A 24,256-nucleotide genomic window follows, 5' to 3' on the forward strand; every position below is an offset into this window, starting at 1 on the left:
CTTTTGGAGAATGGAGAAAAGCCCAAGGTCTGAGATGGGACAGAAATGAGGGCAGTTGACCCTGGACAGGAGCTTCCTGCACATTTCTGCTCATGTGCACATCCCTGGCTCCATGGATGTTGCTGTGTCCCTGTCCCTGTGCCCACATCCCTGCACACTCTCCTCTGCCTGTTGCTTACTGGACTCACTTCCTGCTCCACAGGTGTTGAATACAGCAGAGATCAAGCCCAGCCTGGTCCTGGCTGCCTCAGGTGCCATCCCAAATTAACCCTTTGCAGCTGCTGGCTCTGGCTGTTGGCCTTTCCCATGGGCTGTTCATGGCGTTGCTGTGAAAGCTGCAGTGCTTGAGTGGTTGAATCACCCAGGAATGATCACTCACAAATCCATGGGGCAGGAGAGTTGCTGTGGCTGTTGGAGGAATGGATCCATGGTGGGGATGCTGTCCATGGATGTGGACAGTCCTGCTGCAGTGCAGGAAATTTTCCACTCTTGGCCTGTGCCGTGGTTCCAGCCAGGATGGGCACACGGGGCTGGACTGTGTCCAGAGCCACACTCAGAGGTGGCAGAGCATCCCCCTGGATCTCTGTGCCAGGGATTCTCACAGTGCAGCAGTGTCCTGGGAGGCACAGAGCGCCCCCAGAGCCTTGGGCTGGCTGTGCCCACCTGCCTGGGGGTCTCAGGCCGGCTCAGGGGGGCTTTGGCAGGTCTCTGTGGTGCTGGGAGGTCTCACCCTGCTCACAGGGCTGCTCCAGCTGCAGGGGGGTGTAGCAGCTCCTGCCTTACACCTCTGTGTGTGTCCTTGGTGGCCTGGGATGAGGGGGAAATGTGGCCTCCCTCAGTGGGGACACCCCCAAACCCTGGGCACAGAGGAGCTTTGGGTCACCAACGTTGCCTTGTCCAGGACAGTTTGCTTCACTGAGCATCCTCAGGGACAGGGCACAGAGGCTTTTGGGGACCAAAAGCAGAATGGGATGAGTCCATCCTGGAGCAGCATCAGTGCTGGGTAAGATCCCTGTGGTTCTGTGATCACTCTTCCTAGGCTGAGGGACCGGCTGTGCTCATCTCGCCATCTCCCTGCACCAGGAATAACAGGATGTGACTGTGGGCAGGAGCAGGTTTGCAGTGAAATAAACCCCCCCCCACCCTCAAACCACCCGTGCACAAGCTCAGCCATGGGGGAAGCAGAAAGAAAAGCAGCTCTTGGCTGTAAATCTGTGTCTCCTCCTGCACTGTGTGGGTCCAGCCCCATGGGTGACCTCCATGGGGAAGGACATGTGGGAATCTGCCACTGCCCTGCTGGAGTCTCCTCATGGTAAGGGTGTCTCTCCTTTGCAGCTGGGATAAATTTCCATCCCATCATTGCTCCAGTCAGGTTTATGTCTTGGTCATTCTCTGCAGCATTTCTCTTCCCTAAGGGCTTGCAGTGCTCTTCCCTCTGTGCCTTGATTAATATCTCTTAATTCATCTGCTAATTTCTTCCAATTCTCTAACAGCAGCTGGCTGGGCCATGCCCACATGGCTCATTTTGCCATTCAAGTCGTGCTCCAGAACTGCTGGACTTTCCCCAGCCTGGATGTTCTTTCTCCATGCTCATCTCTCAAGCAGAGGCACAGAAGAGGAGGGGGCATTTAGACCTCATTTAGGCTTTGCACCCAAATTAACAGGCCTTAGCCCTGGGGTATTGGTTTCTGCTCTTCTTGGCCCAGAATCTCCCTGGAGTCTGGGACATCTTACCCCTAGGGAAGCTGGCAGGGAGCCACATGCCTGTGAGTACCCCTGGGATGCTCATTAGGGGCACAAGAACTGGAAAGCATTTTCCGTGCTTCATTACAGGGATGAGGCTCAGGTCCAACTCGCCCCGAGGGGTGCAGGGGCTGGAATGGTCCCTCACTCCGTGCCTTGTCCTCCACCAGTCTTGTTTTGGTGGGATGCTGCAGGGATGGGATGTCCTCAGTGCAGTTATCCCATGGATCCACAGTTATCCTGGTCAAACACATCCCAACAGCCAGGATGGAGCGTGAACAGCCCTCAAAGCTTCAGCACACTGTTACTTGTCCACAACAGGTTTTATCCCTCTTGAGGATCCAATCTGTGAAGGGAGGGGAGGGCACCACCTGTGGGACAGCCCTGTCCTATGTCCCTGTGTGCTGGAGCTGGCTCTCAGCATCACGAGAGGGGCTGCTGCTTTTGCCACAGCTTCTCTATTTTTAGAGAGTTTTTTGTGTCAAACTTCCCTTCAGCTGATGAGCCAATGTCATCCAAAGAGCAGAGTTCTGATTCCCCTGCCCTGGCAGTGTCTGGTGTGACAAAGGCACCTCTTCACAAGTGTCACCTTTCATCAGGGCAGGTCCCTGCTGTGTCACTGAGCTGTTGGACACACGAGCTTTCATCCCAGCCCAAAGGGCCAGAACAGGCTGCTCTGCCCAGGCCTGTGTGTAGGTCCTTTTTATCCATTTTGTGGGGGTGGGGAGTTTGAAAGGGAAGTGACAAAATCTCAGCTGGTTTGGGCTGGAAGGGACCTTAAAGCTCATCCAGTCCCACCCCCTGTCATGGGCAGGGACACCTTCCACTAGCCCAGGTTGCTCCAAACCCTGTCCAGCCTGGCCATGGACACTTCCAGGGATGGGGCAGCCACAGCCTCAGAATATTCAGAATATTCAGACCTGTCCTTGAACATTTCATCTGGAAAGTTGAACTGGGATGGTGCCTGCCCTGGAAGCAGCACTAGACCAGCACTCCTCACCCTGGGCCTGCCACGTTGTTTTTTGCTGCTCAGCTCAGGACAAACCTGCCCATGGTTTGTCCCCTGGCACAGATGGTGCCTGGGGTGGCAGTGTCACACTTGTCCTTGCTGCTGGGGATCCTCAGCTGGCTGCAGAGGGCTGAAGTTCCCCCTCAGGACTGTGAATCCCCACCTGAAACCTTGTCTGGGATGGTTTGGGGCTGCAGAAGGGAAGGAGGGGCTGTGGGCTCCAGCATCACCCTGGGCTGGGTCCTCAGGTCCAGCCATGCTTTAATCCAGCCTATATTGCCCAAATGTCAGCTCTCCCTGTCCCCTCAGCCTCTCACCCCTGGTGCTTGTGCTTGGGCAGGAATTTGGGAATACAGCTGCTTCCATTCCCCTGGGAGAGGTTTGACCAAGGGAGGAGGTGCTGGAGTTCAGTTGTCACTGAACAGCTGGGCCCAGCACATCTGTCTAGAAGACAGGGGAACATGAATCCAATCATTCAATCAATCAATCAATCATTCTGTTGCTGTGACTTCCTGCCAGGTTTGGGTCAAACTCAGCTTTGGAGCCTGATTTTCTGCAGATTCCCTGAGGCTGGGGAACACTGGGGCCACAGGGGCCCTGGAGGGTTGCAGGATTTTGGGTGCCAGGGTTGCTGTTTCCTGCAGCCTGGTGCCATCCTGGATTCGCATCAGGTTGGTCCCTGAGTGCAGGAGGAAAAAGCCAGCACAGCCCATTCAGGTGGGTGCTGAGCCCACCTGGTGCAGCTCTCAAGGGTTTGATGGGGGGCAGAGGGGGCTGGACAGGTCTCTGGGCATTTTGGAGGCAGCAGGAGGGATCTGATCTCTGTCCCCTCTGCCACAGGTCATTGCCGGCTGTTTGAAGAGCTGTGATGCCTGACGGAGACACGCTTCCACATCAGCAGTGACACCTCATCCAGCTTTAGGGACAACAGCCCGTCCTCGGCAGAGCCCCCCTCAGCATGCCCAGGCTGCCAAAACATTCCCTGGACCCTCCCTGTGCTGCTTTTGGCTTGGGCTCTCCACTGGGACAAATCCTCAAGGGTCATTTTGTCACTCCCTGAACAGCCCGTGGGTCACAGATGCTGCAGCCCCTTGGAAAGGCATCAGGGAGGTGACACACAGGACCCTGGAGAAGTGACAACAGGAGCCAGGAGAGGTGACACACAGGAGCCAGGAGAGGTGACAACAGGACCCAGGAGAGGTGACAGCAGGACCCAGGAGAGGTGACACACAGGAGCCAGGAGAGGTGACACACGGGACCCTGGAGAGGTGACAGCAGGACCTAGAAGAGGTGACACACAGGAGCCAGGAGAGGTGACACACAGGACCTAGAAGAGGTGACACACAGGACCTAGAAGAGGTGACACACAGGACCCAGGAGAGGTGACAGCAGGAGCCAGGAGAGGTAACACACAGGACCTAGAAGAGGTGACACACAGGACCCGGGAGAGGTGACAGCAGGACCCGGGAGAGGTGGCAGCAGGAGCTGGCAGTGAGGAGCAGCGAGCAGGGCCCTGGTGACAGTGAGGACCCTGTTGGTGCCCAGGACATCCCCGCACCTGCTGGAGCGATGCCAGCTGCTGCTTAGCACCCCAGGAAGGGATGGGGAGTCCCCCCCCTTGAGCACCCCGCTGTCCCCTCCCGTGCTGGCTCCCCTGGCCCCGGGAGCCCGCAGTGATGTGACCTGTGCTCGGCACAGCCCCAGCCCTGTTGGGAGCCTCCCCCAGGCAGCCCAGCCATGATGTGCGAGGTGATGCCCACCATCAGCGAGGGGGACCCGCTGGGGCCCCCCCAGGGCTCGGAAGCGGACGCTGACTTCGAGCAGCTGATGGTGAACATGCTGGATGAGAGGGACAAGCTGCTGGACACGCTGCGGGAGACGCGCGAGACGCTCGCCGTCACCCAGAGCCGGCTGCAGGAGACGCTCCGGGAGCGGGACCAGCTCCAGAGGCAGCTGAACTCGGCACTGCCGCAGGTGAGGAGCTGCCCCTGGCAAAGGCAGAGCCTGCCTCGAGGCACTCCAGGGGGATTGGATGTGGGGTTTGGCCCGTGCCTCTGGGAGGGTTGGCTTGGTGTGACACTGCTGACACTGCTGCCAGTCCTGAACCTCATGTGAGCGGTAAATCCTGGAGGTTCTGCCACTTGGACATCTCTGCTTCTCCTCTGTACCCTCGCTGGTCTGTGAGGAGGGGTAGGACTGCAATCCTCCCTGTCCACAGGGGAATGGATTTGGAGAAGGGGCAGAACCTCCCCAAGGACACCCCAGGGTGAGAGCAAGGCAGAGCCTTCGCTTCCCGTGGGGACAGTCAGTCCGCTGGGGGACAGCACCTGAGGAGCAGATAGCTCAGTTTGGGCAGCAGATGTGGCTTTCTACCACCAATCAAATTCTTGGGATGTCAGGAAGTGCCGAACCCACATTGGCACTTCAGGTGGGGACATGAACCATGAACCATTCATCACTGTCCTTCCCCACTGTGCAGAGCAGCCCCACTGCTGCCCCTCCCCTCGCCAGGTCTCCTTTCCACCAGCTCCCTTCCCCAGGGGGGTGATGGGACTTCTCTGTCTCAATCTTGGTCCTGAGAGGGGACACTGGAGGCAGAGCTGCTGCAGGGTGGGGACTGGGACATCTCAGGGAGCAGAGGGGCACAGGACAGCAAGGTCTGTGCTCAGTGGGCAGCCCAGAGCTTGGGGAACCAGGGCTTGCCTTGAGGCTTCTGCTGGTGCTTTGCTCCTGGTTACTCCACCTGCAGGAGCCTCTCTAGGTACTGCAGAGGCCTGGATTTGATTTCCACAAAGATGTTGAGGCTAGAAGAGGGTGAGGTGGATGAGCCCAGTGTCACAGGGCTGTGCAGGATGAGTCTGAGCTGCCACCATCCCTGTGGGGTCTCGTGGGACAGCACAGTGCTCAGACTTGGGGGAACAGGGATTCTGGGGGTTGTTGCTTTGCTCCATTGTGGGTATGGTGTGAGAGGAGCCCAACAGCCAAGGGAGGCAGGAGGCTTTGAGTGTTTGCATCTGCAAACTCTGCAGTGCTGAGACCCGAGATCCTCCTTGCCTGGGCATTGGGGTTTGGAGCACCTTGGAGAGATGGGAAATGGTGGCAGGAGCTAGGACAGAGCTTGGGCTGTTGGCTGGCCAGCTCTCTGCATCCCTGCCTTGTCTGTATGGAGGAAAGAGCTCGGGAACAGCTGCTCTGTACAGAGATGGGTACAGAGTGCTGCTTCTGCCCAAGGTGCTGAGAGCAAAACCCCCAGCAGTGCTCCCCAGGAGCTCCTGGGCTCCCTGCAGGTGAGTTTCTACCTTCCTGAGACATCTGCTGAGACGTTCCTGGGTGTTGGGTGCAGCCAGTCTCAGCACCACCTCCCTGTGCGGGGGGCTCGGTCCCTGTGCTCCCCGCTCTGGAAAGAGCAAGCCAGGTCACCCCGGGGCTCTGCCCGCCCCACCACAGCCTCCCGGATTAAGGGATGCGCGGATTTAGCTCCGCTCCCGCTCCAGCAGCGGCCCCGGGAGCCTCGGGGTGTGCTCGGAGCAATCTGGGTCAGCACAGGCAGTGCCTGCGAGCCGCTGGGTGCCTGCCTGGGGCTGCCCCCGGCCCCTGCAGCCCCGGGATGTGACTGGGCTGGTCCCATGGGGAATTCCCTGCCGCCTCCTGTGGGCCCTGCCTGGGTGTCGGGTGTCCCCCGGTGTCCCCCGTGCTCACTCCTGGACATGAGGGCTCAGCATGAACACGGGAAGCGAACCCAAAGGCGCTCACCTGCCCAATGGGATTAATCCCAGCATGTGCATGTACCAGGTAAGTGGCATTGGGACCGTGGGTGTCTCCCCGGGGCGCCGTGTGGGGACATCCCATAGGTTTGTCCCATTCTCTTCCTCCTTCTCTGTCCTCTCTTTAGCCCAGGAGCTTCCTGTGGTGTCTCAGACCCCATTGGGAATAGGATGCAAGCTGGATTTCTGGGAGAAACCCTTCTTTGAGGGCAGGCTTGGGCAGCCAGGCTCATCAGTAGTGTCCCCTGGGTGCAGCCAGGCTGGAGTATCCACTGCCTGCTGAGGCTGGGACGGATGGCAGCTGGGGATGTGGCACTCTGCACCCTCTCAGGGCACAGAGGCTGCTGGATGCTGCTGTGTTGGCATGGGATCCAAAGGGACAGGCTGGGAATGTGCATCTGCTGCAGCTCCAGGTGTGGGGAAGGCAGAGGATGAGCCTGCCCAGGGCAAACCCCTTGGCAGGGATGCTCCAGGGATGCTCCTGCCTGTAGCTCTCATTCCCCCTTGCCTGTGCTGCATGGCTGAGCCATCCCCACCCCCAATCCATGGAGGCATCCCTCAGTCCCCAAAAGACAGAACTCCAGGGTGATTTCCTGGGGAGACTAAGCTGCCTTAATGCTCCTTACGTGATTTATTTATTCATGTGGGAGTGCTGAATGCGACTTAATCAGGCTGAGAGCTCCAGCTCCCCTGTTCTGCAGGGAATTTGTGGCCGAGGTCTCAGCTCTCAGTGGGTTCTGGGTGCTCTCAGCAGTCCTTCAAGGCCCTGGCTTTGTTCCCAGCTCCCTGCTGCCCAGCTCTTCAGCTCAGTTTCTCCTGGGGGCAGGTGCCACCCAGGGATGTGACACTCGGGGCTCCCAGTGCAGGGTCCTCTGTGGGACAGAGCTCCTCCCTGTCCTGCCTTGGCTCAGGGCTTTGGCAGGAGTCTCTGTCCCCACCTGTGTCAGGGGGATTTCACGGAGCTGGGGGCTGCAGATTGTCAATGGCCACAGAAACCTCCCATGGTTCCTCCTTCCATGAAGCTGTGCTGCATCTTTGCTGCCTCTTGGGCTGCCTGGAGAGCTGAGATCTGACCTTTTTGGGGTGAGCAGACCCCTTAAGACTCCCCAAACTCCTCGAAGGTCCCCCAGGAGCTGGGGTCGGTCCTGAGATCAAACAATCCCATTTAACTTCAAAGCATACCTTGAGTTAACTTGCAAAGACCAGCAGGTAAACAGGAACCTCGGGAGCCCCCACTGGGTAAGACCCTTAAAGCATCTCTGGATTTTGGGAAGGATGGAGGGATCTGGCAGCTGTGTGGAACCCTTGGAGCTGGTTGTGCTCCTACAAGACTAGGATGCTGAGAAGTTGGATTCCTGCTTGCCTGGCTGCACAGTGCTCCTCCCTGAGCAATCCCAGGTGGAAATACACACCCTTAGGAAGGGAGGACACCGATTCCCTGGGGATTCACACAGTGCCCAGGTGTTGTATCCAGGAGGTCTGGGAGACGCCTGTGCCCAGCGCTGGGGGTGGGTGATGGTCCAAATCCTGGGTTTACCCAGCAGGATTTAATCTGTGTAATCCCATGCTACAACTGTTGGGGTTGTGCTTATCCCCTTGGCTCTGGACTGGGGCTGTCTCTCCATGCTGCTCCACTCCTGGGATCCACAGACTGGGCTGCCACACCGGCAGACGATGGATGGGACTCTCATGCTGAGTCAGCAGCAGTGATTTCCTGGCATGGGCATCCTTCCCACACATCCCCTGCTGCTCCTGTCAGGAGCAATCACTCCAATTAGGGACTTTAAAGTGCTGTTAATCCTGCAGCTGGAGCTGGTTTGTCCCCAGGCTTGGGTGCATTGGAGCAGCAGCCACGCTCCTGACGCAAACAGAGAATTTTGCTGGCTGTGGTGTGATCCCTCTGCATCCCTGTGTGTGCTGTGGACAGCACTGGGAGAGACACAAAGGAGCCCTGGGCTGAGGACTTTGGCATTCCAGCTTTTCCATGCTGCAGGCTTTGGAGCCTTCTCCCCCTGAGCTTCCTAAACCTCTCCGTGCTTTTCCAGCCATCTCCACGCTGCTGCTTCCTGGCCTCCCTCCAGCTCTTCCCTGTTCCTTTTCCCCCTGATGCAGCCTAGGAGGAAAACCCCAAACCCCAACATGCATGGTGCAGTCTGAAGATCTGAGTCCCAGTCCACAGCATCCCACACTTCAATACCTTGTGTGGTGCTCCAGGTCTCCCTCCCTGCTCCAAAAGTGAAAACAGCATCTCTCATCCTGCTCCATCTCTCCATCCTGCTCCATCTCTCCATCCCTCCATCCTGCTCCATCTCTCCATTCCTCCATCCTGCTCCATCCCTCCATCCTGCTCCATCTCTCCATCCTCCTCCATCCTGCTCCATCCTGCTCCATCTCTCCATCCCTCTCCATCTCTCCATTCCTCCATCCTGCTCCATCTCTCCATCCCTCCATCTCTCCATCCTGCTCCATCTCTCTATCCTGCTCCCAGACCCCAGGACTTGGGCCCAAGTGCAGTCAGTCACACAGTGGAGGTTTGGTTTTAATCCAGACTGGCCCCTTCCTGAACTGCTGGGCTTCCTGCAGGGCTCCCAGGGACTCCCAGTCTGTGTCTCCTTGTCCACCCCTGGAGATCAGGCACCTCTCCTTCACTTTCTAATCTGTTTATAGGCATCCCTGCTTAGTCTCAGAGCTTATCAGAGCTGGGCAGGCACCTCTGCCTCGCCTGGGAGACTCCTGGCCACGGTCAGGGCAGAGGAAAATCATCTGGATGCTCTGTCTGGACTTTGCTGGCATGGAGGGCCATGGCACACCTGTGAATGGGTGACACTCCACAGGGTGACACTGCAGCCCTGAGCTGAGGACAGCTTGCCATCATCCCCAGCTTGCCTGGTGCCCACCAGTGACCCAGAGCAAGGTGGCAGCTTTGGCATCTGGCACAGCCAGGGCTGACAGAGGTAGATACAAGTGGCTGCTGGAGTGATTTATTGCTATTTTTTATTCCCAAGGCATCATTCTCAGGCTCTGTGTACTCAGCTGACCTCACTGCTGGCCCGGCTCGCTGCAGGGCTGTTGCTATTTTTGATGTAAATGTTCATTTTTGCAGCCTTTCCCCGAGGGGTGGCAGTTACTGAGGGCTCTTTGATTTGCCATGGGGTGCTCGGGGCCTGGCACAGGATGTGGGACACAGAGCACAGGATGCATTCCTGTGGGGATGGAGGCTCAGAGGAGCAGCCCTAGGGAAGGGGCTCTGTGCTGTGCCCACCCCTGGCTGTGACCTGCTGACCGTGTGTGCAGTGGGCTGGCTGCAGCAGGGGCTGTCTCTCTCTCCAGAGGATTTGCTCCCTTTTAATCCCCTCTTTCAGGATGAAATCCTGATTGCAGGAGCATCTGCACAGCCTGGCCCCCAGAGCGAGGGAGCGCAGGGAGAGGAGGCTGAGTGCTGGTGGTCCCTGTCCCCAGCACTGGCCATCGCTGTCACCCTGCTGCCTTCAGTGCCTTGTCCCACCCATCCAGCACTGTTTCCTGCAGGGGAGGCACATCTATGCCCACAGCCAGTGTCCCCTGCCAGCCAGGGCACAGCAAGAAGTCTCCACCTTTGCAGGAGCAGAGGCTTTGGATCCTCACGGTCTTGCCCAGGTGCTGGAGAAGCCCAGAGCTGATGCATCCTCCACGTTTCCAGCTCGGGCTGTTGGAAGACATTCCCGGGGCCATCCTGGCTCCCAGGCTGCTTTTCCTGGTCTCCTGGAGCCCTGCTGCTTGTCTCATGGTGTGCTGAGGGACTGGGGAGTGACAGATCCCTAAATCTGAGGCGATGCACCGGCACCTCTCTGGCTCATCTCCCTGCTGCTTTCTGCTCTCCGGCATTCCCAGCCCGGCTCTAATCCGCAGGGATGTTTGGGAGCTGCTGGCAGCGCTTGCATAACCCACGGAATGTGCACGTGTGCCTGGGGCCCATCCTCATCCTCATCCTGGTCCTGATCCCGGTCCTCATCCTGATCTCGATCCTGATCCTGATCCCAGTCCTGGTCCTGATCCTGATCCCAGTCCTGATCCCGATCCTGGTCCTGATCCCGGTCCTGGTCCTGATCCTGATCCCTGTCCCGGTCCTGATCCTGATCCCGGTCCTGATCCCTGTCCCGATCCTGATCCTGATCCCAGTCCTGATCCCTGTCCTGATCCTGATCCCGGTCCCGATCCCAGTCCCGATCCCCATGCCACCGGCATCCCAGCACCAAGGAGTGCACAGCGGGCTCCCGGTGGAGCTGGGTCTGCCGAGGGCTCCCCGTGCCCTGGGGGCTGTGGGATGGTCCCAGAGCAAGTGTGGGATGGGGTGTGGCAGAGCTCGGTGATGAGGTTTGGGGTGCTGTAACAGATTTGGGGAGAACTGGTGGGAGAAGGGTGATCCCAGGGTTGGAGAGCTTCCTGAGGAAGAGATGGGGCCAGGGGTGATCCCAGATTGGAGGGGTCCCTAAGAAGGGAGAGGAAGAGGGAAAACTGCAGGGCTGGAGTGGTCCCTGGGGAATGGATGGCGCAGAAGGGGTCCGGGAAAGAACCGGGGCCCTGGGGCGATGCTGGAGCAGGGATGTCAGAGTTGGAGCAGGGGCCTGAGGCAGGAAAGCAGCTCTTTATGGGGACAGTGACCCTTTCCCCTCACTGTGACCTGCTCAGGTCCTGTCCCACTGTGGGGTCTCAACTGCATCAGTGCCACCACCATCCCCAGCAATCCCAGGCTACAAACCCCACCACTGGGACACGTTTGGGGTGGGGAAGGAGACGGAAAACCTGGAGCAAACAGATGAAAAAGCTCTGGATTTCCTAGAGCTTCAGCTGTTATAGGAGGTTCCACTTGGAGCGGAGCAGAGCATTTGGTTCAGCCTAAGCCTCAATGCTTTGCTTCGGTTTGAAGGGGTTTTATTTGCTAAACCTGAAAATTAAAGTGAAAAAGAATTTCATGCTGTAAAACAGCTCTCAGCCCCCTCTTGAAATTTGGTTTGTTAATGCTCTGTCAAATCCTTCTCAGCTTCTTCTGAAATCCTTTGCCTTTTAAAATTCTTCCCAACACCACCGAACCTGGTGTGAATTCATGGCGCATTCCCACATTTGCATTTCTCACCCTAAAAAATCCCAGCTGCAAAATCTCGCTTGTGCCTGGCACCACTGAAGAGCAGCTGGGAGCAATGGGCCGTGCTCCTGGGCTCCCCCAGGTGCCTGGGTTTCATTTTTTGGGGGAAAGGGAACCCTTTTGCATCCAAGGGACTTCAAGGCAAGTTTCCCTTCCCCTCTGACACAGCCACAGCTGTGATTGTGGTTTTCATCCTGTCTCAAGGGATGTGTTGGGTGTGCAGCATTCCTTCGGCATTGCTCTGGGCATGGCTCTTCCTTCCTGTCACAGCCCTGGAGGGAGCGGTGGCAGCAGCAGGAGCTGGTGGCACCTGGCATGTCTCCTGCTGTGTCCTGTCCCTCTGGACTGAGGCAGCACCCTCTCACCCTCTTGCTTTTGGAAGGAAGTTTTGGATGATTCCAGGTCCTGAGGACATGGTTGATGGGCAGGGGATTTATCCTGTCCAGCTGTGGCTTTGTGGTGAGTTTTAGCTGATGGGATGCTCCAAGGTGGGAGCTGCATCCAGGGCACGGTGGGAATGGGAACATGCTGGTGGTCTTGACTGGGATGCTTTAAGTGCCACTGACCTCCTCTGCAGCCGTGGAGCAGTTCCTTGTGTCACTGGGCATCAAACCAAGTGGGATAAATCTTGAGCTGCTGTGTTCTCCAAAGCTGTGCCCAAAGCATGAGGGAAGCCAGGAATAAATCCCCTCCTGGGCTGGCTGTGCCTCTCCACGTTCCCCGTGGTGTTACCCTGGCTGGGTTTGGATGGGAAGTGCTGCTCTGGAGGTCCAGCAGCAGGGCTGGAATGCTGACTCCATCCCATCCGCAGGAGTTTGCGACGCTGACGCGGGAGCTCAGCACCTGCCGGGAGCAGCTCCTGGAGAGGGAGGAGGAGATCTCGGAGCTGAAAGCCGAGCGCAACAACACCCGGGTGAGCCTGGGGACGCTGCTGGCAGGCCCTCAGTCCTGGCACTGTGGGACACCAGGGGCTGCTGGGCCCATCCTGGAAGTGACAGCCCCTCTCTTGTCCCGCTGCAGCTCCTGCTGGAGCACCTGGAGTGCCTGGTGTCACGGCACGAGCGCTCCCTCAGGATGACTGTGGTCAAGCGCCAGGCCCAGTCGCCATCTGGGGTGTCCAGTGAGGTCGAGGTGCTCAAGGCACTCAAGTCACTCTTTGAGCATCACAAGGCACTGGATGAAAAGGTAGGAAAGCTGCTTGGACCTCTCCTGCTCAGAGCTCCTTCTCCTAACCCTCTGCTCCCTCCCTGCTACTTTGTGCTGTTAAGGTGACGTGGGGGCCCTCATCAAGAAAGTCTGGGATATCCCAAAGCAGCATTGAGGTGCTGCTGGGGCTGCCCAGGGGATCCTCTGGGTTTGAGGCTGTTGGGGCCACGGAATTCCCCCAGGTCACTCTCAGGGTGGTGGCATTTGACACCCTGGGTCAGTCTTCACTGTTCCTCCTCCTTCATTTATGTCAAGCATCTCCTTCCTCTGCTGGGACACCTCTCGGGGCTATTCTGGCCATAGATCTCCAAGAACTGCCCCAGGCTATTGTCTCCAACACAATTTCACATCACCACCACCCCCCCACCATGGGCTGGATGATCCTGAATCTGTGAATCCACCTGAGCCTGCTGTCAGCCCAGCAGACAGGCCTGGGAGCATGCCTAGATCCTGGGCACCATCATCCTGAATAAATAAATGAATCAAACAGCCTTTGCCGTTGTTTCACTCCCCTGCAGGTGAGGGAACGCCTGCGGGCAGCCTTGGAGCGAGTGGCCACCTTGGAGGAGCAGCTCGTGGATGCCCATCGGCAGGTAAGGGGTACCTGGGCACCTGCTGGGCTGGGAATGCCCCAGTCACCTTTGGAGTTCATGGGGTATTTGCATTCCATCAGGTTTGATGTAAGGCTTTTGTTCTAAAATCGCTGTTTACTTGAATGTTTGTATTTAAGGAAACCTTGTAAAGATTCTGAAAACCATTTGTCTCACAGATGATACTTACCTGTTGTTTTCTGTTTGGAATTCATGTCACTGACAAAAACAGTCTGAATCTGAACTATTCCAGGGGGCTGAGGGTGACTGGGGATTTTCCCTAATTTCACAGAAACCCAAACCACACTGCTTCAAGCACCTCATCTTGCACCCTCATCCTCTTCCCTGCTGGGACTTCACTGTCCCCAGCCTCCAGCCATGGCCATCTCAGAATCCCAGACTCATTTGGGTGGGAAGGGACCTCAAAGCTCATCTCATTGCACCCCCTGCCATGGGAGGTACACCTTGCACTATCCCAGGTTGCCCCAAGCTCTGTCCAGCCTGGCCTTGGACACTTTTCAGGGATAAAGTGTTCCTCGAGAGACATGGCCTCTGTTTTCCTTCCTGGAGTTTGTGCCCAGCCACTGCTCCAAAAAGGAAAGAGCCATTCCTACAGCCTCTGCTGGTCAAATTTTGCTCCTCTTTCCACTTCAGGATAAGCCTCGTGGTATTTCCAAGGCTCCCAGGCCCCTCTCCTTGCAGAGACTATTCTCCATCCTCCCCTATCATAGCAGGACATGGTGCCAGTGTTCATCCCCTGCTCCTGCTGGGCTGGGTTCAGGATCTGTCTGCCTGTAAACCAGTGAGATGAGCTGGGAGGGAGACCTGGAATCCAGGACTCACCAGGAAAACCTCCCTCAGTGCTGAGCCTTCCCAGCACCTCTGACTTCCTATCAGAATTGTGGAATCATTAAGGCTGGAAAAGCCTCCAGCCTTTGACCAAACTCCCCCATGCTCACTGAACAATATTGTGAAGTTCCACTTGTTTTTTGAACGCTTCTAGAGATGGTGACTCCATCTCTGCCCTGTGTAGTTGTGCCAGAGCCTGACCACCCTTTCAGGGAAAGATTTTTTCCTGATGTCCAACCTGACCCTCCCCTGGCATAGCTTGATGCTGTTTCCTCTTGTCCTGTCCCTGTTCCCTGGGAGCAGAGCCCGACCTCTCCTGGCAGGGAGTTGTGCAGAGCCAGGAGGTTCCCCTGAGCCTCCTTTTCTCCAGGCTGAGCCCCCACAGCTCCCTCAGCTGCTCCTGGTGCTCCAGCCCCGTCCCCAGCTCCGTTCCCTTCCCTGGAAGGAAAGGCTCCAGCTCCTCCATGTCCTTCCCACACCGAGGGGCCCAGAGCTGTCCCCAGGATTGGAGGTGTGACCCCAGCAGTGCCGACTCAGGGCTGCTCCTCCCCCGCTCCCCCCAGCCACAGGCAGGACTCTGCAGCCCTGGCTGCAGGACTGGCCTCACCTGCTGCTGTCCCCACTGCTGTCCCTGTTCCTGTGCAGGTGGCAGCTCTGCAGCAGGGCTCTGCCCGGGAGCCTGCGGCGGGCGAGCGCGAGGAGAGGGAGCCCAAGGAGCCGGCCCCGAAGCTTCCCTGGAAGGTAGGAGCCCTGGGAACCCCTGCTCTGACCACCTTCAGTGGGGCTGTCTTTTCTCCCACCTCCCTGTTGCTAACTCCGGGGTGCTCTCCCCTGGTTCCAGCCCCATGGGAAATGCCTCTCCTGGTGGATACAGGCCATTTCTGAGGGGGGGGATTTGTGCTGGGGTGCTCCAAGGGGTTCTGCTTCCCAGAGATCACAGAATGCTTTGTATGGGAAGAGACCTTAAAGGCCATCTTCTTCCAACCCCCACCACAGGCAGGGACACCTTCCACCAGATGCTCTGGGAAGCCCACACCCATCCCTGTTCCATCACTGCTGTAAGAAGCCCTATCCCTGTCGTGTGGAGGCTGCTGCTGGAGGTCCCAGAGACCCCTGTCTCCACTTCCACCTTCTCACCAAGTCCCTGCAGGGCCACATTCCCACTCTGAGTGGCTGCAGGCAATGCCACAGCCTGGGAGCTTTGGAGCATCCTGATATCCACCTCCCCCTCTGGTGCCTTGCAGCGTCTCTCCAATGGCTCTGTCCACTCAGATGATGAGGCTGGGCGGGTGGTGGAGCTGCAGGAGCTCCTGGAGAAGCAGAATTTTGAAGTGGTCCAGGCCAAGGAGCGAATCTCTGCCTTGGCTGCCAGCGTGGCTGAGCTGGAGGAAGATCTGGGCACCGCCAGGAAGGATCTGATCAAATCTGAGGAGATGAGCAGCAAGTACCAGAGAGACCTCCGAGAGGTAAGTCCCTGTCCCCCTGCACGGCCCAGCCTGGGGCAAAGGCCTCACATCTGCTTCCACTGGACTGGGAAGGGATTGGAACTCCTGTTGTGTGCAGGGGGTTCTCCAAGAGAGGCCACTACCTCGGGAAATCGTCCCCAAGTCCACCAGCAGGGTTTCCCTGAGGTTACAGACAGGCTCTCTGGTGTGCTGCACACCTGGTGCACTGTGTCCTCTCTAGAAGGTTTTCCTGTGATTGTTTGACTGTCCCTTTATCACTGTCTCATTCTGCTGTCCCTCATCCCCGTGTCAAGGGGGGGTTTTCACACCCCTTGGTCTTGGGGTGTCCCAGGCTTGAAGGAGCTGGCTAACCCTGCTGTTCCCAAAATGCTGTCACAAAGCAGGATAGGACAGCCCCATTGCTTCCCCAGGCCCTGGCACAGAAGGAGGACATGGAGGAGAGGATCACCACGCTGGAAAAACGGTACCTGGCAGCCCAGAGAGAGGCCACCTCCATCCACGACCTCAATGACAAACTGGAGAACGAGCTGGCCAACAAGGAGTCCCTGCACCGCCAGGTACCGAAACCGGCCCCAAAGGGGGCAGAAGGGGGTGCTGGGGTGGGACACGCAGCAGTCACTCACCCTGCTGTCCCACAGTGCGAGGAGAAGGCACGGCACCTGCAGGAGCTGCTGGAGCTGGCGGAGCAGAAGCTGCAGCAGACCATGAGGAAGGCAGAGACGCTACCCGAGGTGGAGGCAGAGCTTGCCCAGCGCATTGCTGCCCTCACCAAGGCAAGGGGCAGGGCTGGGCCGGGGCCAGAGGGAACAGGAGGGAAGGGGTTGGAGAAGGAGGGCAGGGATTGGAGCCGGGGAACAGTTCTGGGACCAGGGCCGCCCCCGGCAGCCCAAGGCATCCCAGTCTCCTCCCAGCTGTGGCCTCTGTGTCCTCTGCTGTCCCCACTGCAACAGAGATCCTTTAAAGGACACCTCAGTGTGTCCTGCACACGTGGGGCTTGCTCCCAAGGGATGGCCCTGTCGGTGTGCATGCCCTTTGACTTGGGTGAGACCACACCAGGATGAGGAGAAAGAAGAAGCACCAAACTAGATCTTGAAAGAGCGCAGGCCTGGAGGGAGGGATGGATACAGCCATCCCTGCCCTTCCTGGCTTTTAGAATGGTATTTAGTCCCCCACTGAGCACCCCCAGCTCCTGTCATCGTGCCAGCAGGGCTGGTTTGGACTCACAGGGAGCCCTGGTAGGGGTGCAGGCAGTGGGAGAGAGCCTTGCACCCCAGTGAAGACTCAGATGCAGAGATGGACAGGGGGATGCAGCAGGGCCCTCATGGCTTTGGGGAGCACCATCCGAGAAGGCTGCTCTGCTTTTCCCAGGCAGAAGAGAGGCATGGGAGCATTGAGGAGCACCTCCGGCAGCTGGAGGCCCAGCTGGAGGAGAAGAACCAGGAGCTGGCCAGGGTAAGTCCTGATCCTTGCCTGGGTACCTGGGCACACTTGGATGTTCAGGAGCAGGCTGAAAGAACAGCCTGGTTAATCCTTTCCTATCCAGGATCAAACTTGAGCCATACAGGAGCTTATGGCTTAGGGCACTCTGCTGTGAGGATTTCCCCTCTCCAAGGCAATCCAAGACCTGCTGTTAATATTCCAGCCCTCTCCTCTCCCAGCATCACACCCTGGGGCAAGCTGGGACCCCAAATGCTGGGTGGAAGGGGAGGCTCCAGCAGCTCTTTCCCCAAGCCTGGATCAGCAGGATGAAAAGGGCAGGGAGGGTGAGCTGCTGTGCCCTGGGCTGCACAGTCCCTTCTCCAGCTTCTGTGCTTCTCAGCCAGAGGCTGGGCTGTCCCTGCAGGACTGATGCCCATTTCTCAGGTCACCCAGGTGACATTACAGATGTGCCCCTGGGGAAGCCCCAGATGTTTTGCCTTAAGATATTTGAAAATCCAGAGGTTCAGTGTCCATTGGGGTCTGGGAAGTGCCCCCAGTGTGGATATTCCTGGCAGATACACAGGAGAAGCTTTCTTGAGGGGCAGGCCAGCATGATCTCCCTAAATCCTTTTCTCTGCTGTTCAAACCTGGCTGGGGGGTGGCAGAGAGCAGCAGAGCCAGCAGAGGGTCCAACAGTACTGTAAGAAGTGGATTTGTCCCCAGAAGCTGGGCCTGGTGGGCCAGCTCTGACAGCACAGGATGGCAGGAGGGCACTGAGCCCCTCTGGATGTGACACAGATGTTGCTGTGTCTGTCCCAGGCCCGGCAGAGGGAGAAGATGAATGAGGAGCACAACAAGCGGCTCTCAGACACCGTGGATCGGCTGCTGAGCGAGTCCAACGAGCGGCTGCAGCTGCACCTCAAGGAGAGGATGGCAGCCCTGGAGGAGAAGGTAGTGCCTGGGGTAGGGGTCCTCTGGGGGTTGAGGGGGCTGCAGCATCTCTGTGCCTTGTCCAGCCATGGCCCAGGGCTGGGAGTGCCTGCGCAGGGCTGGAGAAAAGGTAAAATGCAGGACACGGCTGTGCTGGGGCTGGTGGAACACAGGGAACTGCTCCAGTCACCTCACCTAGGGAGACTCCTCCCCAGCTCCTCCAGCCCCTCACAGCAGCAGGATTTGTCCTGCTCCTTTCCCTCACCTCTCTGTGTCTCTGCTGGGGCAGCCTGTGCCCAGTTGTCAGAGCAAATCCCAGCTGCATTTTGCAGGAACAAATGCAGCGTTCATCCTGTCCCAGTGCCCATCCCTCCACGTGCTGCCTTAAAACCTTCCTGCCCCCAGGTCCAGACTGATCTCCCTTCTCCAAGCCAGGGCATTGTCCATGAACATCTTCCACCTGGGGAGCTGGGTTTCCTTGGAGGAGCCAGCTGGAGCTGTGACTGCCTCCGTGTGAATGGAATTAACTGGGAGCAGCTGGCTCCAAGCAAGGATCCACCCAGTGCCAGTGGGAGGTCAGGCCTTTGTGATTCAGCTTTCTGGGGGTTCCTGCCCTCAGCAAGTTGGAATGCACAGGTGCATCCCTCAGCTGATGCCTCCAGGGCTGGCTCTGTCCCCCCTCTGCTCTGCTCCTCCTGTCCCCAGACAAATATGGCTGTGCCAGCATGTCCAGTTGTTGAGCAGATAAACTGAAGTTATCAGTCTGGATAAAGAGAAGGACCCAACCTGTGGGGATGAGTCCAAATCATCAGCAAGCAACAGGGACCAGAGTGGTAACACGTTGTGATGGGCATTGCCTACTCCCCAGTCTGGTGCCAGCACTGACCTACCCTGAGAGTTTGTCCAGGTCTTTCATGCACAAAAATGATCCTGTTTGGCTGCCAGCACTCATCAAAAGTGAGCACTGATTCAGGCAGTTACAAACTCTCCAGGGGAGGTTTAGATATTAGGAAAAAAAAATTCAAGGAAAGAATTAGAGCATTGGAATAGCCTGCCCAGGACAGTGGTGGAGTCACCATCCCTGGAGGTGTTCCAAAAACATGGATGTGACACTTGGGGTCACAGTTTAGCTGTGAACATAGCAGTGCTGGGAGGAATGGTTGCGCTCAGTCCTAGAAGGCTTTTTCAATCCTAACAATCCCATGATTTTGTGATTTTATGACCACATCTCCTTTCGCTCCTGCCTGTCCCCTAGCTTAGATGTAAAGGACATTTTTCCCCTTGGTCCAGCTGCTCGAGGAATTGTTCTCCTCTCAGCCATTCTATCTCCTAAACTTCAAGCCCTGTCCGTCAAATCCCTCACTGCCCTCCGTGGCCATGCTCAGCCCAGAGCAGGGCAGGAGTTGAGCTGTGCCCACCCTGCTTGAGAGGCAGGAGTTTGGCAGAGGAGACCTGTGCACAGGCAGGTGAGGAATAGCCCAGTGAGCATTTTTCAGGTGTTCGGTACACAGGAATTCCATACTGGCCATTCCTGGGAGGCCACAAGGCTATTTCCTCCTAAATGGTCTCTTTTTCTTTCCTGTTTTTGTTCCCTTTTATTTTATTTGGTTTTTCTTAAAGAATACATTGTTACAAGAGCTGGAAAATACCCAAAAGCAGATAGAGGAACACCAGCACGACAAGGTAAATGCAGCTGCAGGGACCTGAGCCAGTGATGGCATTGCCTCACTCCCAGCCCCCAGCTAGGGGCACTTGCACCTCCTAAAACGCCCCAGTTTGGGAGGAGCTGGGCTCCCAGGGCACCTGGCAGCATGAGGCCACACACTCAGCCGTGCAGTAGCTGGATGGGAGCTGCTGCCCCCCTCCCTGGACAGCCCTGGGTCAGTTCCCTAGCAGGCACGTTGGGTCCCATCTCTGTGTTTCTGTCACACTCACCCATCCTGAGCCCACTGGGGACAGTGGCTGGGGTGGCTTCACCTGTGCATGGAGGGGGGCTCAGGCAGCCACATCCCCTTGGCCCCTGAGGTTTCTCAGACCTGTCCCGTGCCCAGCCTGCAGAGCCCCCACAGCCCTTCATGCTCTGCTCTCGGGTGAAGCATCTCAGGAGCATCTGCATGACCCCCATGCCTTGCTAGGAAGGAGGTGGCTTTGTGGAGCAGCAGGAGCTTTTGGGACTTGCTGCATGTCTCATGCATGGTTTAGGGGATCAGGAGGGCTGCTTTTCCCCTTGGCTGCAGGGAGAATGTGTGCTTATTCCTTGTGCTTCCCCACCGTGGCTGCTCGGGTCTGGGCAGGGCAGAGCTCGCATGACACTGCTGCCACTTTCCTGGCTCAGTCTGTTTGTCCCCCAGACTGGATCCTGCTGGGCCTGGAAATGCCTTCTCCCCTCCCTCCCTCCCTCCCTCCCTCCCTCCCTCCCTCCCTCCCTCCCTCCCTGTCCACCTGCAGCCTCCCCCTGGCATCTCCTAGCACTGGGTACAGCTGCAGCTTCCCCCTGGGGATGGGGCTGGGAGCAGGAGGGACACAGGCACCAGCAGCAGCAGCTTTGGCACTGCAGATCCCTTGTCAAGGGAGCACACACATGTGGTCTGGAGCAGAACCAGAGCATCCAAGTGGGACCTGTTTTCCTTCATCTCCCAAAGCAGAATTCCTTGAGCAGCTCTGTCTCTCTGTCCTGGTCTTCCCTCCCCAGCACCCTCATTCCCTGTGCCTGCATGGGCTGTTTCTTTACTGTTGTGTCCAGGATGCTTTAAACCTGAGGTGGGGATGTGTAAAGGGAATGTAAACTTGGCAGTAGCCAAGCATGTGGGTTACCCCAAACCTGGCAGCTGGCCAGAGCAAACCCCAGCCCTGCCTGTCTCACCCCCCGAACAGCGGCGTTTGTCCGACGAGATCGACAAGCTGAGGCTGGAGGTGGATCAGCTCAAGACCAGGAGTGGGACGTTTGTGGAGAGTGTGCACACCAGGTAAGTGCCAGGGCAAACCCCTGCAGCCCTGGCTTTGGGGGGAGTTGGCTTTGGGGACCACAAAGTGCTGCTGTCACTGGGTGTTTCTGGTGCCCCCAGGCTTCAAGGGGGGTGCTCCATTCACTGCCCCCCTTTCTGTGTCTCTCCTGCTTTCCCCCTTGCCATCAGCCCCTGGGGACCTGGGTCCTCACAGCAGGGGCAGCTCCAGCCCTGGATCCACCATGGATCTCTCCTGGGGTGGGACACAGACTCTTGAAAACAGCCCAGCCCAACTGAATGACCCCAGATTTGCTCTTGTAAGGGTGAGAAGCCACTGGGCATTGTTTCTTTTTCTACACGAGTGGCTTAGGACTTACTTTGCTCTAAAAGCTGGATATTCACCCAAGGACTTCCCCCTGTAGCACAGGGGATGGGCTGGTGCAGAAGGAGGAATTCCTCTGGAGCTGTTGCAGGCGAAGGAGAATGAAGTTCCTCTTTCTCTAATGCAATGGTCCTCCCACACCCTTTCATTTAAAGTCAGCTGGGACATGGGGACGTCCCAGCCCAGGGCACCAGAAACAGAGGTGAGTCCATCGAGTCTCAGCCTCCAGCACTCACCAGGATACCCAGAGCTGCTCCAGGAAAGCCAGAGTGGAAGAGGAGGGTGACAGCACAATAACTCTGCCCTAAGCACTTCCAGTGTGGGGTCAAAGCAGCAAGGGCTCAACGGGAGCAACCAGAGAAGAAAATTCCCCTCAGAAAGGCTGGAAAAGGTGGGGAGGAGCTGGTGCAAGCAGCTTTGGGTCTGTCAGCAGAGGGAAGAAGGCCTGGAGACCCTATGTCTGTCATGGAGAGAAGAAATGGGGAGGGTGAGGAAGAGCCTGTGAGGATGAAGGAGAGCTGAGTGCTGGAGCAGAGTCTGGAGCACGTGTGGGGACTCTTTGCATGCGTCTTTACAGCAGGATGGACAATTTGGTCATTTTTTGTATTTCTCATATGAAAAGTCAGCAGAAATCTTGAGTTGCAGAATGATCCCCCAGCTGAAAAAAACTGTCAGCTTTTGTCTAAGGTGTTTTTATCTGGTTTTAGCTGGGCAGCAGCTTGTCAGTAGTTCTGAAATCCCTGGAACTTGGGTTGTGCCTTGGTCTGACACACCAGGCTGGCCCAGCAGTGCTGCTTTGGTGCTGATTTTATCTCCAGGCCTGTGTCTGCACTGCAAACCAGGCCCACCGTGGTGGAAGACCACCATGTGCGTGGGGCTGCTGCTTTGTCATCTTAAATTCACTTAAACTAAACAAACCTCGCGTCTCCAGTGACACTGAATGTGGGGATAATCACCCCGTGCCCAGGAAGGTGTCTGGCTCACATCCATGGTTGGGTCTTCAGGGCCAAGAGGAACAACCAGGCAAAGCAGAGACATGGAATGAGCACCACACTTGAGGGTTAGGGTTTGGGTTAGGGTTAGGCTCAGCTCAAAGTGTCCTCGTGTCCTGGTGCTGCCATGCTCGGCCTGGTACGGCCTTACCAGGTCCTGGTCCCAAGCACCAGCCCTGGCTGAGAGGAGGAGGCTGAAGAAATCCAAGCTGGTTTCTGCTAGGAGATCCTAACAATGCTCATATCCTCATACCTGGAAGATGTTTCAGGTGGAATTTTATTCATTGAAATCACTGAATCATTAAGGTTGGAAAAGTCCTCCAGCGTCATCGAGTCCAGCCTTCACCCAAACACCAACATTCCCACTACATCACTTCACAAATTGCCACATTTACCACTTTTTTTAACACCTCCAGGGTTGGGAACTCCACCACTGCCCTGGGCAGCTTGTGCCAGGGCCTGACCACCCTTTCCATTAAGAAATTTTTCCCAATATCCAACCTGACCCTCCCCTTGAGGCTATTTCCCCTCATCCTGTTACTCACTGCCTGGGAGGAGAAACAGATTCTCATCAGGATACTTTCTCATGAAAATGTTGGAATAAACACAGAAAGGAGAAGAGCTCCCTGGCTGGCTCCTGCTGGGTACATGGGGATGGAGAGGACACAAGTTGTGTTGAGAGATTTCAGCTGCTGTGGGGAGGGAGGGGCAGGAGGAGCCTGTTCAGCCCTGGCTCCACAGCAGCCCCCAGTGCAGGGAGTTTTGGGCAGAAGTGGCTGGATGCCCTGATGGGTGCCCAGAGAAGGGGGAGGCAGCAGCAGGGGAAGGCCCAGGGCTGAACTTCTGACAGTGTGGGAAAGCTGGAGTCTCCTGGGATCAGAGGTCACCAGGGTGTGCAGCTCCTCATGAGGGGCAGCTCTGATCTCTGCTCTCTGTGAGCAGGGACAGCACCCAGGGAAGGGCTGGAGCTGGGCCAGGGCAGGCTCAGGCTGGAGATCAGGGAAAGGTTCTTCCCCCTGAGGGTGCTGGCACTGCCCAGGCTCCCCAGGGAATGGGCACAGCCCCGAGGCTGCCAGAGCTCCAGGAGTGTTTGGACAAGGCTCTCAGGGGTGCACAGGGTGGGATTGTTGGGGTGTCTGTGCAGGGCAGGGGTTGGACTTGATTGTTGAGGGTTCCTTCCAGCTCAGGATATTCTGATTCAATTATTCTGTGAGTGCATTTCCAGGTCCCCTGTGGGGGAATGGGACACCTTTTTCCAGAGCCTGGATTTGCATCCTTTCATGCTGAGCAGGCAAACATTACTGGGATGGGCATCCAGCAGTGGTCTCCTCCCCCTCCTCCCCCTCCTCCCCCTCCTCCCCCTCCTCCTCCTCCTCCTCCTCCTCCTCCTCCTCCTCCTCCGTCCCAGAACGCCTGGACTTTAAGGGGAGCAGCCTGAGTGTGAGTGTGTCCTGCACAGAGCAATGTCCCCCACAGGGCTCTCTCTTCCCAGGTCCCACATGGGCAGTGCCACTGACCTGCGCTTCCCGCTGGGAGCTGTGGTCCACGCCCCAGCCGAGCCCTTCGGAGCAGCTCCGGGGCTGCCCCGGGCACAGAAGGGACGGTTCGGTGCCCGGAGAGAGGAGCCAGCCAAGGTAAACCCTGTGCACCCCAGTGCTTGGGTCTGCTCCTGCCCTGCATCCTGGGGTTGGGGTCAGACTGGAGATGTGGGGCAGTTTCCTTCCCCTGCTGCATTCATGAGGGAACATCGGAAGGGTTTCCCATTAGGGTCACATTGAGATGGAATTCCTGCATGGAGGTCGCCAGTCTGGCTTTTGGAGACGTGGGAATGCTGTGTAG

At 57.4% G+C, this 24,256-nt stretch overlaps 1 protein-coding gene across 1 annotated transcript in view; it reads left to right on the forward strand.

Moving 5' to 3' along the window:
* Window positions 1-24,256, forward strand: part of PPFIA4 (PPFI scaffold protein A4) — a 56,401-nt gene that overhangs the window by 21,411 nt on the left and 10,734 nt on the right. The window contains exons 2-14 of the mRNA XM_086861557.1: window positions 3,593-4,726; window positions 12,450-12,551; window positions 12,659-12,823; window positions 13,363-13,437; window positions 14,929-15,024; window positions 15,528-15,749; window positions 16,160-16,306; window positions 16,388-16,522; window positions 17,118-17,201; window positions 17,988-18,119; window positions 19,719-19,781; window positions 20,973-21,064; window positions 23,910-24,051. Of these exons, the coding sequence (XP_086717683.1) occupies window positions 4,490-4,726; window positions 12,450-12,551; window positions 12,659-12,823; window positions 13,363-13,437; window positions 14,929-15,024; window positions 15,528-15,749; window positions 16,160-16,306; window positions 16,388-16,522; window positions 17,118-17,201; window positions 17,988-18,119; window positions 19,719-19,781; window positions 20,973-21,064; window positions 23,910-24,051 (1,692 nt within the window). The 5' untranslated portion in view covers window positions 3,593-4,489. The remainder of the gene's footprint in view (window positions 1-3,592; window positions 4,727-12,449; window positions 12,552-12,658; window positions 12,824-13,362; window positions 13,438-14,928; window positions 15,025-15,527; window positions 15,750-16,159; window positions 16,307-16,387; window positions 16,523-17,117; window positions 17,202-17,987; window positions 18,120-19,718; window positions 19,782-20,972; window positions 21,065-23,909; window positions 24,052-24,256) is intronic.

The sequence above is a fragment of the Cyanistes caeruleus genome, chromosome 24, assembly GCF_971803275.1.
Source record: "Cyanistes caeruleus chromosome 24, bCyaCae1.hap1.1, whole genome shotgun sequence".
Classification (NCBI taxonomy): domain Eukaryota; kingdom Metazoa; phylum Chordata; class Aves; order Passeriformes; family Paridae; genus Cyanistes; species Cyanistes caeruleus.